Source organism: Pseudoliparis swirei, chromosome 18, assembly GCF_029220125.1.
Source record: "Pseudoliparis swirei isolate HS2019 ecotype Mariana Trench chromosome 18, NWPU_hadal_v1, whole genome shotgun sequence".
Classification (NCBI taxonomy): domain Eukaryota; kingdom Metazoa; phylum Chordata; class Actinopteri; order Perciformes; family Liparidae; genus Pseudoliparis; species Pseudoliparis swirei.
Genome location: NC_079405.1, coordinates 4,400,394 through 4,415,542, shown reverse-complemented (window position 1 = coordinate 4,415,542; position 15,149 = coordinate 4,400,394). Strand labels below are relative to the sequence as shown.

Here is a 15,149-nt window from a genome sequence, read left to right as displayed (position 1 = left end):
CTTATGGCGTGACATTGAGCATTTGAACGTCTTCCCACAGAATCCTCTTCTGTCAGACCACAACCTCATAACTTTTGAATTTATACTACGTCAAAAGTTTCTACACTAGATGTCTAACTGATAGTGCTGTAGCTAAATTTAAAGAAGCGATTCCTTCTGTATTTGATTCGATACCACGTCTCAATATAACAGAGGACTCCTGGTCTAACTTTAGTCCGTCCCAGATTGATCATCTTGTTGACAGTGCCATAGGCTCTCTGAGAATGACACTGACTCGATAGCCCTCTGAAGAAGAAGACAGTGAGGAAGAGGAGGTTTGCTGGTATAACCCTCAGACCCGCAAACTGAAGCAAGCGTTAGCACGAAAGCTTGAAAGAATCCCGCTTAGTTTGGCGAGATAGTCTTAAAACATATAAGAAGGCCCTCCGTAATGCCAGAGCAGCCTATTACTCATCAATAATAGAAAAATAAAACAACCCCAGGTTTCTCTTCAGCACTGTAGCCAGGCTGACAGAGAGTCACAGCTCTGTGGAGCCGAGCATTCCTATAAACCTTAGTGGTAATGACTTTATGAACTTTAATGAAAAGATTTTAACTATTAGGACAAGATTAATAATCTCTTGCCCATAACCAGTGCCAATCTGTTCTCAAGTGGAATGGCCTTGGAAACCGCTGTATGCCCTGGTGTATATTTGAGGATTTTCTCCTATCAACCGTGACCAATTATTTTCAACGGTTTCTATACCTGTCTCTTAGACCCCATCCCGACGAGGCTGCTTAAAGACGTTTTGCCTTTAATTGGCGGCTCTCTATTAGATATTATCAATGTGTCTCTGCTAACAGGCCAATACCACACTCCTTCAAGGTGGCTGTTATTAAACCTCTCCTGAAGAAGCCCACTCTGGATCCGGAGGTATTGGCTAACTACAGACCGATCTCTAACCTCACCTTCCTCTCCAAGATCCTTGAGAAAGTGGTCGCAAATCAGTTGTGCGACTTTCTACATCATAATAGTTTATTTGAGAAATTTCAATCAGGATTTAGAAAACACCACAGCACCGAGACGGCACTGGTGAAAATTACAAATGACCTCTTAATGGCAGCAGATAAAGGACTCTCTCTGTCCTGGTCTTGTTAGACCTTAGTGCTGCATTCGACACCATTGACCATGACATCCTGTTACAGAGACTGGAGCAGTCGATTGGCATTTCAGGCACGGCACTAATTTGGTTTAAATCCTATTTATCAGATCGATCTCAGTTTGTATTTGTATAACCACCAACGTTAATCACGGAGTTCCACAAGGTTCTGTGCTTGGACCAATTTTATTTACCTTATACATGCTTCCTTTGGGCAATATTATCAGGAAACACTCCATAAACTTTCATTGTTATGCAGATGACACTCAACTATATTTATCGATAAAACCAGAGAGCAACCAACTCTGTAAAATTCAAGCATGTCTTAAAGACATAAAACATGGATGACCTGCAACTTCTTGATGTTAAACTCAGACAAAACCAAGTAATTTTAATCGGCCCTGAGCACCTCAGAGATCAATTATCTGGTGATGTGGATTCTGCATTGCCCTGGCATCCAACACCACTGTAAAGAATCTTGGCGTTATCTTTGATCGACTTGTCCTTTAACTCCCACGTAAAGCAAATCTCAAGGACTGCATTCTTTCATCTACGTAATATTTCAAAAATCAGGCACATCTTGTCTCAAAAGATGCAGAAAAATTGGTTCACTGTTACTTGAGACTGGATTACTGCAACTCCTTATTAGCAGGCTGCTCTAATAAATCTCTTAGGTCCCTCCAGTTGATCCAGAATGCTGCAGGTTCTCACTAAAACTAAGAAAAGAGATCACATCACTCCTGCACTAGCTGCTCTGCACTGGCTCCCAGTAAAATCAAGAATCACTTTTAAAATTCTTCTTAACCTACAAAGCCTTGATTGGTGATGCTCCATCATATCTTAAGGAGCTTGTACCATATTGCCCCACTAGAGAGCCACGCCTCACTAAATGCGGGACTACTTGTAGTTCCTAGAGTCTTAAAAGTAGAATGGGAGCCAGAGCCTTTAGTTATCAAGCTCCTCTTTATGGAACCAGCTTCCAATTTCAGTCCGGGAGGCAGACACAGTCACAAGAGTAGACTTAAGACCTTCCTCTTGACAGAGCTTATAGTTAGGGCTGAATCAGGTTTGCCCTGGTCCAGCCCCTTGATATGCTGCTATAGGCTTATAGCTGCCGGGGACGTTTAGGATGCACTGAGTACCTATCTCCTCTTTTTCTCTCCTTAAGGATGAATTTTCATCTCTCAATCACACGTTACTAACTCTGCTTTCTCCCGAAGTCCTTTTGACTTATCTGCCTGATGGATCGTCTGGGTCGTGGAATTCCTGCTCATGACTACGCCACTGTCCTGTTGAGACTCCTCCTCCCCACCGCCATCTGCCTGATGGATCGTGGAGGTCTCCATCGTGGAATATGCCTACTATGAACTATTCATACACTCTGTCATATTCATTGAATGTATTTTAACTCTAAATCTGTCCTTCTGTACACATTACATCTATTGCATCTGTCCATCCTAGGAGAGGGATCCTCCTCTGTTGCTCTCCTCCAGGTTTCTTCCCTTTTTTTCCCCCTGAAGGGTTATTTGGGAGTTTTTCCTGGTCCGATGTGAGGTTTTGGGGCAGGGATGTCTATGTGTACAGATTGTAAAGCACTCCGAGACAAATTTGTAATTTGTGAAATTGGGCTATACAAATAAACTGAATTGAATTGAATTGAATTGAATGCTCAAATATCCGCTTACAGTTTATCCACCTGGAAAAAATGTGAGAGAAAATATGAATAATGCACACGGTAAAGCAAAATGATTGTGCCGGCTCTTTAAAAAGAGATTTGTGCATATATTTGTGTCTATGTGGAAAAAACAAGATTAAATAAAACCAGTGCCTGCACATTTCCATTAACTCTGTAACTGGTATGCCAGAAAGAGAACAAATAAACTATTTGGCTTTTTTTTTTTTTTTACGAAAAAGTTTTCGTATTTTCATATTTTTTATTTTAACTTCTGCATTTTGTATTTCACATTATGATAAAAGTTATGATTACAACAAAATTAATGTATACAAATAAAATGTCAACTTCCCAGGCAAATAAGGACACATTCCAGTCCCAGTGACAACAATTTATTTTTTATGTGGCAACGTCAAAGATTTTTTATTTTAATAAAGTACCGCGCCGACGGGAACCGGCTGTGATGAGGGGAGGCCGCTGGGGGCCCATTCACAGCCGGGCACATTGGGAGGCCCCATCTCACGGGAGGTGTGTGTGTGTGCGTGTATGTGTGTGAGTGTGTCTGTGTGTGTGTGTAAGTGTGTCTGTGTGTGTGTGTATGTCTGTATGTGTGTGTTTGTGTGTTTGTGTGTGTTTGTTTGTGAGTGAGTGTGTGTGTGTGTATGTGTGTGTATGTGTGTGCATGTGTGTGCATGTGTGTGTATGTATGTGCATGTGTGTGAGTGTGTATGTATGTGTGTGTGTATGTGTGTGTATGTATGTGCATGTGTGTGAGTGTATGTGTGTATGTATATATGTGTGTAGTATATATGTGTGTATGTATGTATGTATGTATGTATGTGTGTATGTATGTATATATGTGTGTAGTATATATGTGTGTATGTGTGTATATATGTGTATATGTGTGTATGTATGTATATGTATATTTATATATGTATATGTATATATATGTATATATGTATATGTGTATATATATGTATGTGTATATATATATGTGTATGTATATATATATATGTATATATATGTGTGTATATATTTATATATATATGTGTGTATGTGTGTATGTATATATGTATGTGTATATATGTGTATATATATGTATATATATATATATATGTATATATGTGAGAATGTATATATATGTGTGTATATGTGTATGTATATGTGTGTATATGTATATATATATGCGTGTATATATCATATATATGTGTGTATATGTATATATATGCGTGTATATATCATATATATGTATGTGTGTGTGTATATATATGTGTGAGTGTGTATGTGTATATATGTGTGTGTATGTATATGTATGTATATGTGTGTGTATATGTGAGAATATATATATGTGTATGTATGTGTGTGTATATATGTGTGTAGTTGTGTATATATGTGTATATATGTGTATATATATGTGTGTAGTATATATGTGTGTATGTGTGTATGTGTATATGTATGTGTGTATATGTATGTGATGTATGTGTGTATGTGTATGTATGTATATATGTATGTATGTGTATGTATATGTGTGTGAGTGTGTATGTAGGTGTGTGTATGTGTGTGTATGTGTGTGTGTGTGTATGTGTGTGTGTGTGTGTATGTGTGTGAGTGTGTATGTGTGTGTGTGGATGTATGTGTGTGTGTGTATGTAGGTGTGTGTGTGTATGCGTGTGTGTATGTATGTGTGTGTCTCCTTTTGCAAATCTACAGCATCCAGTGAAATAAGTAACATTTGCTTCAGATTTCAAAGAACTTAATGATCTTTAAAAAAATAAATACTCCAACACAAGAGCACATCTTAGTGTCAATTATCATTCTTACATTATTATAATTCTCATTATCGTTGCTATTACATTAATTTGTATTTATTTATTTCTCTAATTGTATGTCGTGGTAATTGTGCTTTGGCACCACTTGTCGAGTGTGACCCCGAGTTAAGAGAGATACATACTTTAAACATGTTATTAAGATGAACTCTCGTGAGGATGAAGCAGATGCTTGATGATGTTCATACAAGTGGAATCTGTATATTTAACGAACTTTACTTTAGCCCGTTCCCATGGATACAAGAAGAAGCACTCCATCCTATTTGAACATCCTTTACTCAGTTTTCTTTGTTCCCAAAGACTTTCACACCTGGATCGACAAAGGAGGAAGGAGGTAAAGAAGTAAAGACGAGCGAGGCGGAAGGAAACGTCTCCGCGGAGTTCTTTGGCCTTCCAAAACCGGGTCGAGAGACCGGCGGGAGAGAGAGAGCGACACACTTTTCTTCTCAGAGACGCCCTTCAAGCCTGCAGGCGGCGGCGAGGCGTTTAATGTTCAGGACGTTTGATGTTCTGGCGGAACCGTCCGCTAACCTCAGAACACGCTCACATCCTGGGAAACACACAAAAACAACCCCGAAAAAAACCGATGGCTGCTCGAGAAAATGAATGAAAACAGAATCATGAACCCAAAAGGTAAAACACGGCTGCTCCCACTGATTTAGGGATGTGTTTTTGTTCTGAGCGTTGACACGTGTTCAGTCTTCCTCCACAACGTGATGCACCTGAACGCAGCGCGTTCACGGCCTCGGAACACGTCTCGTGTCTTTATACGGAAATTAGCATTTTAGGTGATTTTGACGCATTTAAAATAAATACGTCGACGTTCCCGTCTGCAGTCGTGGTTCCGATGCGGAATTCCAGCACAGACTATTTGCCAAATGTCACATTTAAAAAAAACTAAACTTAAACTCCGACTTGTTTATGACTTGTTTTTCCAGAAAGTAAATAAAACAGGAAGCTGCATTTAGTTTGGTGCACTTTGAGTCGAGTTTGAGTGACAGCGAGAGAAGGTCTTGGAACTTTCCCTTTTGGAGATAATGGGAGTTACTTATGTCATCAAAGTTGTATTTTTAGGCATAAAATTCACCGACAATTTCTCACGGGGGGGAGAGAACAATTTTCGCTAGTGGCGTCAATTACAGTTCTGAGGAAGAAAGAAGAGGAGCAGGAAGGTCAGGCGCTCCGGTAAAAAGAAAACACAAGTTATGAAACACAATGTGTGAGAGCTTGTGTTCCACACACGCACACACACACACACACACACACGCGCGCGTCAACACGTTCCTTCAGCAATTAGCTGGTGACATGTACGCCTGCCTTATAAAGCGTAACCCTCAGGCACGTGCACAGATAGACCCCTAGTGGTGCTCAAGCACCAGCCCCTTTGCCCTGGATGAGAAAAGTGCCCTTTTTGCTGGAGACACTTTTTTTTTATTCATCCGTATTTAAGAATAAACGTTACTCTTTCTGTCATCAAGTCCCCCCAAATGTGTTTTAATATCCGACGGGGCATTTATTTGAATTCTTGTGAGAATTTCGCCTAGACCCGCTCCGCGGCGCTCACGAGCCCCCCCTCCTCTCCCTCCCCCCGCCGCGCCCCTCCCTCCTCCTCCTCCACTTCCTCCTCCGCGCAGTGCTCCTCGCGCCACCGAACGGCTGCACCTCCTTCTCCTCTGACCCGCAGCACCAGACACACCTGACGGTGTTTGTCCCCTGACGTTGTTTTGTGATAAATCAACCACAACATTAGCGCTGCTGAAAACATGACGTCACAACTGGTCCGACGGTTCCTAAAAAAATAAACAAACAAAAACTCCGTGATTTCAAAGCCTCGTCCAGCTGTTTACTGACGTTAGTTATGTTTAGAGAATAGAGAGAGAAGAGAGAGAGGGAGAGAGAGAATTCAAGAGAAAAGAGAGAGGGAGAGAGAAGAGAGAGAATTCAAGAGAAAAGAGAGAGAGGGAGAGAGAGGAGAGAGAGAAAGAGAGAGGAGAGAGAGAGAGAAAAGAGAGAGAGAATTCTTATTCCGTTCTATTCAACAGGGGCTAGTCAAGGATTTGCGTGGCCAGAGTGAGAACAAATCATAAGGCCTCTCTTGTTCAGAGGGCCGGGCCAAATGTGGAGGCGGGCCGTATCCGGCCCGAGGGCCTTAGTTTGAGGACCACTGCTCTTGACTGTTGATGTCTATCAATATCGGTCATTTTGAAAATGACGTAAGAGGGCAATACGGATCCGTATCAGACCAGCGAGGAGGGCAATACGTGGCTGGCATGATGCCCATTAGCCAATCAGAACGCTTGTACTGTTGTTGCTATCTAATAATTCATCTTTATTCATAAAGAAAATGTAAGCTAGCGGTCTGATGCTGCCAGAGGAGACGCAGGTCGAGGATGTATTGCATCATCAGTGTATTGATGCTTATGCTTCAACTCTGTCAGAATTTTTTTTTGGCATTGGGTGCCCTTTTTTTTGGTTTGAGCACCTGCCCCCCAAAATGTCTGTGCACGTGCCTGGTAACGCTTATACATATGAATATAAATAAATACAGGTATAAATATTGAGTTGGCGATGACTCATCCGTCTTTCAACGGAAGTACAAGCGCTCGCGTCCGGGCCGAGGCGGACACGTCGCTTTTTATTTTTTCATTACAATTTTTGAAAAAACACGAGGCAATTTATTTTTTACCCAAAGCGTGTCTCGGTGAAAGGAAGAAAGAGAGAGAGAGAGAGAGAGGAGAGTGAGAAGAAGGTGTGGGGTAAGGGGGCGGGGCTTCGGTCGCGGGCACACGCATCGGAAAAACAATTTCACATTCAGACGTCAGTAGAAGGTAATCGAGGGGAGAACAGTGGTCCTGTCATCCCGTCACATTCATACCGAGGGTGAAGGAAAAATGGTCGAGAGACACACACACACACACACACACAGAGACAGAGACAGAGAGAGAGAGAGAGATAATGCCGTGGGGAACAGAATGAAGTAAATAAGATCTCAAACCTCCACGAGGAGGAAGTGTTACTCAAACGTTCACTGATGGATACAGCCGGGGTCATTGGCCAAAGAGAGGGGAGACGGGGCGTGACCGGATACAACTTCCTCACGCCGCGCCTCAGAACTCAGGCCTCGCTCCTCGCTCCTCGCTCCTCGCTCGGCCTGGAACGCTCTAAACTGAGCGCCATTCCCGCTCGCCGGCCGCAGTGCAGGTGTGGTGCACAGAATAGAGAACGAGACGAAGGGCGCGCCGGCAGGGGAGAGGAGGGGGAGAGTTGAATAAAAAAGGGGGAGGGGAGGGAGCATAAAGGGTGTGTGGGGGGGGGGGGGGGGGGCAATGTGGGAGGAGCCAGCGCAGCTGATTTATGGGAGCTGGGTCAGCGCCGGAGCACAGCGTGTGACACTAATGCACAAGGACGGGCCGGAGGCAGAGTGAGTGCTGAGTGGCAGCCTGTCACGCACCCCATCCTTCAGTACACCCCCCCCCCCCCCCACCACCCCCTCCAGAGATAAAAACGGTCGTGTGGGGTGGGGGGGGGGGGGGGAGGCGCGCTCTGCAAATAGTGTGACGAGTTCAAGGACACGGTTCAGGCGTGGGAGTTCGTTGATCTAATTGTAAACGGACGCGAGGCAAATATTACGAGAGAGAGACGGCGTCGAAAGGGGCGGGGGGGGGGGCAGTGGTGACGGAGAGGGTGGTGTGCAAAACGCGTAGAAAGAGGCGCCTGGTTATGTGGAGGCGGAACACGATGAGCCCGCGAATAATCGGAAATAAACGAGTTGCAGGAAAAATATCATCTAGCTGCGTCTGTGCAGGCACACACACACACACACACACACACACACAGACACACACACACACACACACACACTACTCCTGTGTATGATGCAAGATAGTGAACATGTTTTCAATCTGGTTTGACTTTAAACTTGTTGTAACCCGCGTGTTGCTGCTGCACTCTATGAATTATGCATAAACGTATATAAATACATGCTAAAAAAGGCCGTTTGGGCGGAGGTTGTTTGGTTGGAGGTTGTTTGGGCGGAGGCCGTTTGGGGGGAGGTTGTTTGGGTGGAGGTTGTTTGGGCGGAGGCCGTTTGGGCGGAGGTTGTTTGGGTGGAGGCCGTTTGGGCGGAGGTTGTTTGGGTGGAGGTTGTTTGGGCGGAGGCCGTTTGGTCGGAGGTTGTTCGGGTGGAGGCCGTTTGGGCGGAGGTTGTTTGGGTGGAGGTTGTTTGGGTTGAGGTTGTTTGGGTGGAGGTTGTTTGGGTGGAGGCCGTTTGGGCGGAGGTTGTTTGGGCGGAGGCCGTTTGGGCGGAGGTCGTTTGGGCGGAGGCCGTTTGGGCGGAGGTCGTTTGGGTGGAGGCCGTTTGGGCGGAGGTTGTTTGGGCGGAGGCCGTTTGGGCGGAGGCCGTTTGGGTCGAGGTTGTTTGGGCGGAGGCCGTTTGGGTGGAGGTCGTTTGGGTGGAGGGTTTCTCCTGCGACCACAAGGTGGTGACCCGGTGTTTTGATGGAGAAATGAAAAGTTACCACAGCAGATCACATTAATTCAGTCCTAATATCTCAGGAATTGAGCAGAGCAGGAAGTTGATGGGCTAAATAAAAGATGAACAAAGATCTGCTCCAGGTCACCCTCCCCTCCTGAAGGCTTTTTACTGCCTCGCCATCGAGTAACGGCATCACGACGGCGTGGAGATTCGCTATTTTTTTTCTCCCTCCGCTCCCCAATATGTAATTTCCCAGAGTGCCGAGTGTTTTCCGAGAGGAAGGCACTCGGCTCCGTTCAACATTCACGTGAGCCTCGGAGAAGGGAAAAAAAGAAGAAAGGCTCGTGTTTAGTCTTCCCGCTCACGCGGGGTTCGTGTCGGAGGATTTTAATTCCCTGACCTGCCTTGACCCTTTCAGAAGACGCTGTGTGTGTGCGTGTGTGTGTGTGTGTGTGTGTGTGTGTGTGTGTGTGTGTGTGTGTGTGTGTGTGTGTGTGTGTGTGTGTGCGTGCGTGCGTTCCCCTTTAAAATGTCTTGCTTGGTAATTTTCAGAAAGACACGAACGCTCGCTTCGCTCGACGATATTCCCGTTTGCCGTCGTTTCGCCACACGTTGGATGGGAGATCGAGGTCACCGGGGGTCAGATCCCAGAGATCCTCCCCGATTGGCCACGGACGTGGAGGACGGCGAGACGGAGGAAGGCCGGGGTTTCGTGTTTTCTCATGAATTGTGTGAGGAGGAACGTAGAAGTGATGATCCTTATGATGTGGTTCATGTACGTCGGTGTGAATAATTAGAGAGCGTACGGGTCTCCAAACCATACCTGGACCCCCCAGAGAGACCGTGAGGAGACGACAACGTGAAGATCAGATGAATTAACTGAAGCTGCGTTCACACCAAAAGCTAAACTATTTTTCGCGTCGCCCAAAACGCGTGAGTTTACTCGCTCGACCGTTCGCCGTGTTCTCGCCATGAGCGTCGAGACGCTCCGCGAGGGGCGGGGCTTATCTCCGTGCCTCGTCTCCGTAAAGACCGTTATCATCTCCTTCATCCACCAGAATAACTAACCACTAGTTCTGCTTTATACTTGTTGTGGACGTCCCACACACTAACGCCCTCGTGTTTGGGTTGATGACATCACCCGTAGGCTCACTCAGCTCGGTCACCTTCACCGATGAAGTTACTGTTACGTCTGGAAGACTTCCGCTTCCAGCTACGAGAGCGGAACTCAAGAGCTGATTGGCCCGAGTTGCGAGATGACCGCCTCAAAGTTGAAATATTTCAACTCGGGGCGAAAATCGCGCCGCTGAAAACGCGTCGCCCACATCGCGTCGCCCCAAACTCGCCTCCCGGGAAAATATCGCGTCTATCGCAGCCACACGCGTCTGTACGTTGACTTCTCATGGGATTCGGTCGCGCGAAAAAATAGTTTCGCTTTTGGTGGTAAGTACATGACTACCTTTGGCTCCGCCCCCCTCTGCACCTGAGAGACGGCTAAAAGTAGACGACTGTGGCTATTCTCGGTGCCGCAGGTGTGGATGTGAAGAAAAAGCAGCGGCGGGCAAAAAAATGAGGCTGAAAAACAGTGCGGAGCGGAGGCGGGGGGGGGGGGGAACCATTCGTACACTAAAGATGGACGATGTGTTGGAGGAACACGGCTGCTGCCGTCCCGGTAAGTGTAACAGGCTCTTGGCCGTCACATCCCCCCCCCCCCCCCCCCAGAAACACTCGTTAGCTGATCCCCTGCAGCTGAGGCCAATTACCCGGCACCTCTCTCTCTCTCTCTCTCTCTCTCTCTCTCTCTCTCTCTCTCTCTCTCTCTCTCTCTCTCTCTCTCTCTCTCTCTCTCTCTCTCTCTCTCTCTCTCTCTCTCTCTCTCTCTCTCTCTTCCCTGAATCAATACTGTGCCAATAGCTCCACGTGGAGGACTGAAACACCCCGTGTGAAACACATGGGGAGGAAAACAAGACGAGGATACGGGAAGCGGATCAGAAGGTTGATCGCCGAGGCAAAGACCTCCCATTCATTATTATAATCTTTAATGTTGTAGCTTAATCACTCATCGACTTTCTGCGTTAATGGGGTCGGCCCCCGCCTCCCGAGGAAGAGGAACACTGAACGGACATGTCGCTGCAGATTCATTTGTCATTTTTCTCAAATTAAAATTCCACCCACACACACACACACACACACACACACACACACATATACACACTCACTCGGAAGCAAAACACTGAGCGGTTGACCTCTCGGAATCTGGACGGATGAAACCAAAAGTATCAGGAATGCTAGAATTTAGGAATCTTTATCTGTAATTGAGGGTAAAGCAACCGCAGGACGTAGGATTCAGTCCACAGCTCAGCTCTCCTCACGCAGTACACACAGTACACACAGTACACACAGTACACGCAGTACACGCAGTACACGCAGTACACGCAGTACACACAGTACACGCAGTACACGCAGTACACACAGTACACGCAGTACACACAGTACACACAGTACACACAGTACACGCAGTAGCCCCTCTGACGGATGTCCGGACACTGAAACGTGACTCGTCGTTTGCATATCTGTTCCAGGACGTAAGGTTCAGCCTTGAAGGTAGCCGGCACAGCCCAAAAAAAGGAAAGAAGAAGAAGAAGAAGAAGAAGAAGAAGAAGAAGAAGAAGAAGAAGAAGAAGAAGAAGTGGTTTCTCCAGCAGACGCAGTGAAAAAGAAAGGAAAGAAAAGAGACGTTCCTGAGATGCTGCCACGCGGCGGCATCCAGGGATTCTCTCCACGTCCTGTTGGCAGAGCGGAGGACGTGGAGCGCCGGCCCACTGCAGGAATTGCGTTTACAGCCACACATGAGGAGACCGACTCGGTACGGGGGGGGGGTCCACACTCCCTCACCAGCAGAGCAGAGGCTCGGCTCTGTGTGTGTGTGTGTGTGTGTGTGTGTGTGTGTGTGTGTGTGTGTGTGTGTGTGTGTGGGTCTGTTTGTGAGAGAGGAGACGGAGCCACGTCTGCCCTGCAATCTGCCACCGCTGCACCCTGGGTAGTGCCGGTGGGGCTCGGGCGTCCGCTGTGCCACCTGTCACCCCCCCCCCCCCCCCCTCGCGGGCTCACTGCCGGTCCAGCCGCCCGACTCCGAGGCCCAGCATCAATTAGATTGCTATCACACAACCAAGATTGGTTTATTTTTCCCAACAGAAGATCTCTCTCTCTCTCTCTCTCTCTCTCTCTCTCTCTCTCTCTCTCTGCTGACATTGTTACGACAGCTCTGTGGCCGTCTCCGGGTTCGGCGCGCGTCTCGCTCGAGGTTATTTACAAAACGAAACGCAAAAAAAAAAACTGCAGCTCGGACGCACAGACGTGAACTCTCCTCGTCGGCTGCAGTCGCTGATGACATCATCGCCCTGATAGGGTACCCCTTGACATCTGGCTCCACCAAAACATCTGACTGAGCAGATTGGCCCTGCAGGCCCGGTGGCTGCTGAGCCGTGGGAGAAGCGATCCGCGCAGCTCGGCCGCTCGGGCCGTCACTTTGGCTCAGCGCGGTTCGCCTCTCCGCGGCTCCGGAGCATTAGGCCCGTCTCCTGCCTGCCGCTGCCCTGCCGGCACCGGGCCAAGTCCTTCAACGGGGGGGGGGGGACGATCATCACTCTCGCTCCTTTCTTCCTTCCTCTCCCTCTCCTGCTCAGTCTCTCTCAGCAGGGCTCTCTGGCTTCTCTATCGCAATCTCTTTTCCCTTTTTGTCCTCCCCCGTCTTCTTCGCTTATCCTTTTCCACCAACAGAAGCAACGAAAAAGGGGAAGGGGGGGGATCCATTATAATCTGCCATTATTTGCTATTCCCAGTTCCCGTGCAGTACTCCAAGCTACTCATGTGCTCTCTCCTTGCCATCTTTGTTCTTCTCTAAGAAGGCATTCAGTCATCCAGGCGTCCCTCCGCCCACCAGGATCCACTCTGGCACGTTATCGCGACCACTTTGAGGTCCTTCGTATCGCGAGGAAACGTGCGGTGGATTGGATTTACCACGAGGCCAAACCATAAAAACTAAACTGTATACATTATTAACTGACGGTTCAACTTTTTTTAATTATAACTCTTATGGAAATCTAATATCAAAAGCAAAGTGCTTAACGTTTGGATACGACACAACCAGGAGATGAATTACAGCATTTACTACTTTGCCAAGTGCAGAAGATTTTCAGCGCGGCTGCTGTAAACATAAAATAATATGGCTCTTTGTTGAGTAATTCCGAAAAGTTCTGCACTAGGGTCCAATATTAGGTAAAGGCTATAGTCCTGTCTAGTCAGCGCATAAATATATAAAAAGTTCTGGCTCCACACATTATCATTATGTTAAAGGGGAAAGAAAATGCTCCGTCTTGTTTTTATTTCTTTAACCCTCCTGTTACCTTTCGGGTCAATTTGACCCCATTCAATGTTTAATGTCGGTGTTCTTTGGGGTCAATTTGACCCCAGGCTGTTTTTCACTGTGTCAAAAATATAAGAAATATCAACTTTTTTATATATTTAAAGGGCTATTTAGGTAGTCAACAAACAAACATAAAGTACCTCACACTTAAACTTGGAAACAATATTAATTCTACTAATTTTCTGGAGGTTTTAATTGCTGGGGTTAAATTGACCCCGAGGGTCAAATATGTCAGTAAATATAAAGGTAAGAGGAGGGTTAAACATTGAATGGGGGGGGGAATGTCACTCTTGCCTGTCTTCAAAACTTGAGAGCCCTGTTAAACCCTGACCGATGAAGCCAGACGAGACACACGGCTGACAAGCTAGCAGCTAACTGGATGCGTTTGGTAAACTGGCAAAATAGGTAGCAGCTAACGGAGAACGATTGAGGTGGCGGTTTACACCCACTGTGCACATCCGGTTAGTCAGACTCTGTGAAAACTGCTGCACCAAAAAGGTGTCTCAATTAAATCCTGCTAAAGGAACATTTGGTGCGGGCTCATTATTCTGTACGAATACAGAGGGAGATGAATTATTTGAATCGGCTGATTACTCAGTCGCGAAAGGATAAACTCTTCTCACCTCTGATTTGCAATAGTTCAGAGTAGCCTATCGTGTTGGCCAAATCTTCGTACACACACATCAACCCCAGGTGCTATTTTTAATATATTTTTGTACCCATCCCTCTCTTTCCTCCGACATCTTGTGCCGCTTTGGGATCAGAACAATCTTCGTTAGCATGTACATTAAAATGCGTGTCACAGGCTGAACATGACGGCCTGCTTCTGCCTATGTTCTGATAGTTATTACATCATTAAAACCTCTTTGTGGAGCGTTGCTGTCCTTCCATCTGCGAACGTTACGTGAAAAGCCTCCATTGTCACCACCCTTGTCCTGATTTGTTACAAACACACTCAGTACATCTTTTACATGTGCGACACCACTCACTTGTCTGGTCTGCCGGGCACCTGCAGGCGTAAGCGACATTTGTTAGCGCTCTGCAGCTGTTCTTCTTTGATGCGGATAAGCCTCTGCAGAGCCAGACACCAGTCCTGGGCCACGGTGGTGTTCAGGTTCTTTGTTGTGGGGGGGTGGGGGAAGAGAAACAGTTAAAACGTGTTTTCTTGGCTGTAGCGTACAGTAGGTCATTACGCATGATACAGTACTTTCATATTTAAAGGTTCGTACACATGTTGACCAGTGGATTCCCAGGATTTTAAACCAAATTTCCACGACCAAACATGTTGTGAAACCTCCGTGTCTACATGAGTATAAACCCTAAATGACACAAATGAATGAGATAATTTGATTAAACCAATAAATATGTAGATAAACTGCCGTTCAAAAGTTTGGGGTCATCCAGACAATTTCGTGTCTTCCATGAAAACTCACTTTTATTTATCAAATGAATTGAAAATTGAATAGAACATATAGTCAAGACATTGACAAGGTTAGAAATAATGATTCATATTTGAAGTATTAATTTTGTTCTGCAAACTTCAAGCTCAAAGGAAGGCCAGTTATAGCTTATATCACCAGCATAACTGTTTTCAGCTGTGCTAACATAATTG

At 46.2% G+C, this 15,149-nt stretch overlaps 1 protein-coding gene across 1 annotated transcript in view; it reads right to left on the bottom strand.

The window, feature by feature from the left end:
• Positions 1-15,149, bottom strand: part of arhgef10la (Rho guanine nucleotide exchange factor (GEF) 10-like a) — a 119,903-nt gene that overhangs the window by 54,961 nt on the left and 49,793 nt on the right. Inside the window, exon 18 of the mRNA XM_056436584.1 lies at positions 14,527-14,654. Within this exon, the coding sequence (XP_056292559.1) occupies positions 14,527-14,654 (128 nt within the window). The remainder of the gene's footprint in view (positions 1-14,526; positions 14,655-15,149) is intronic.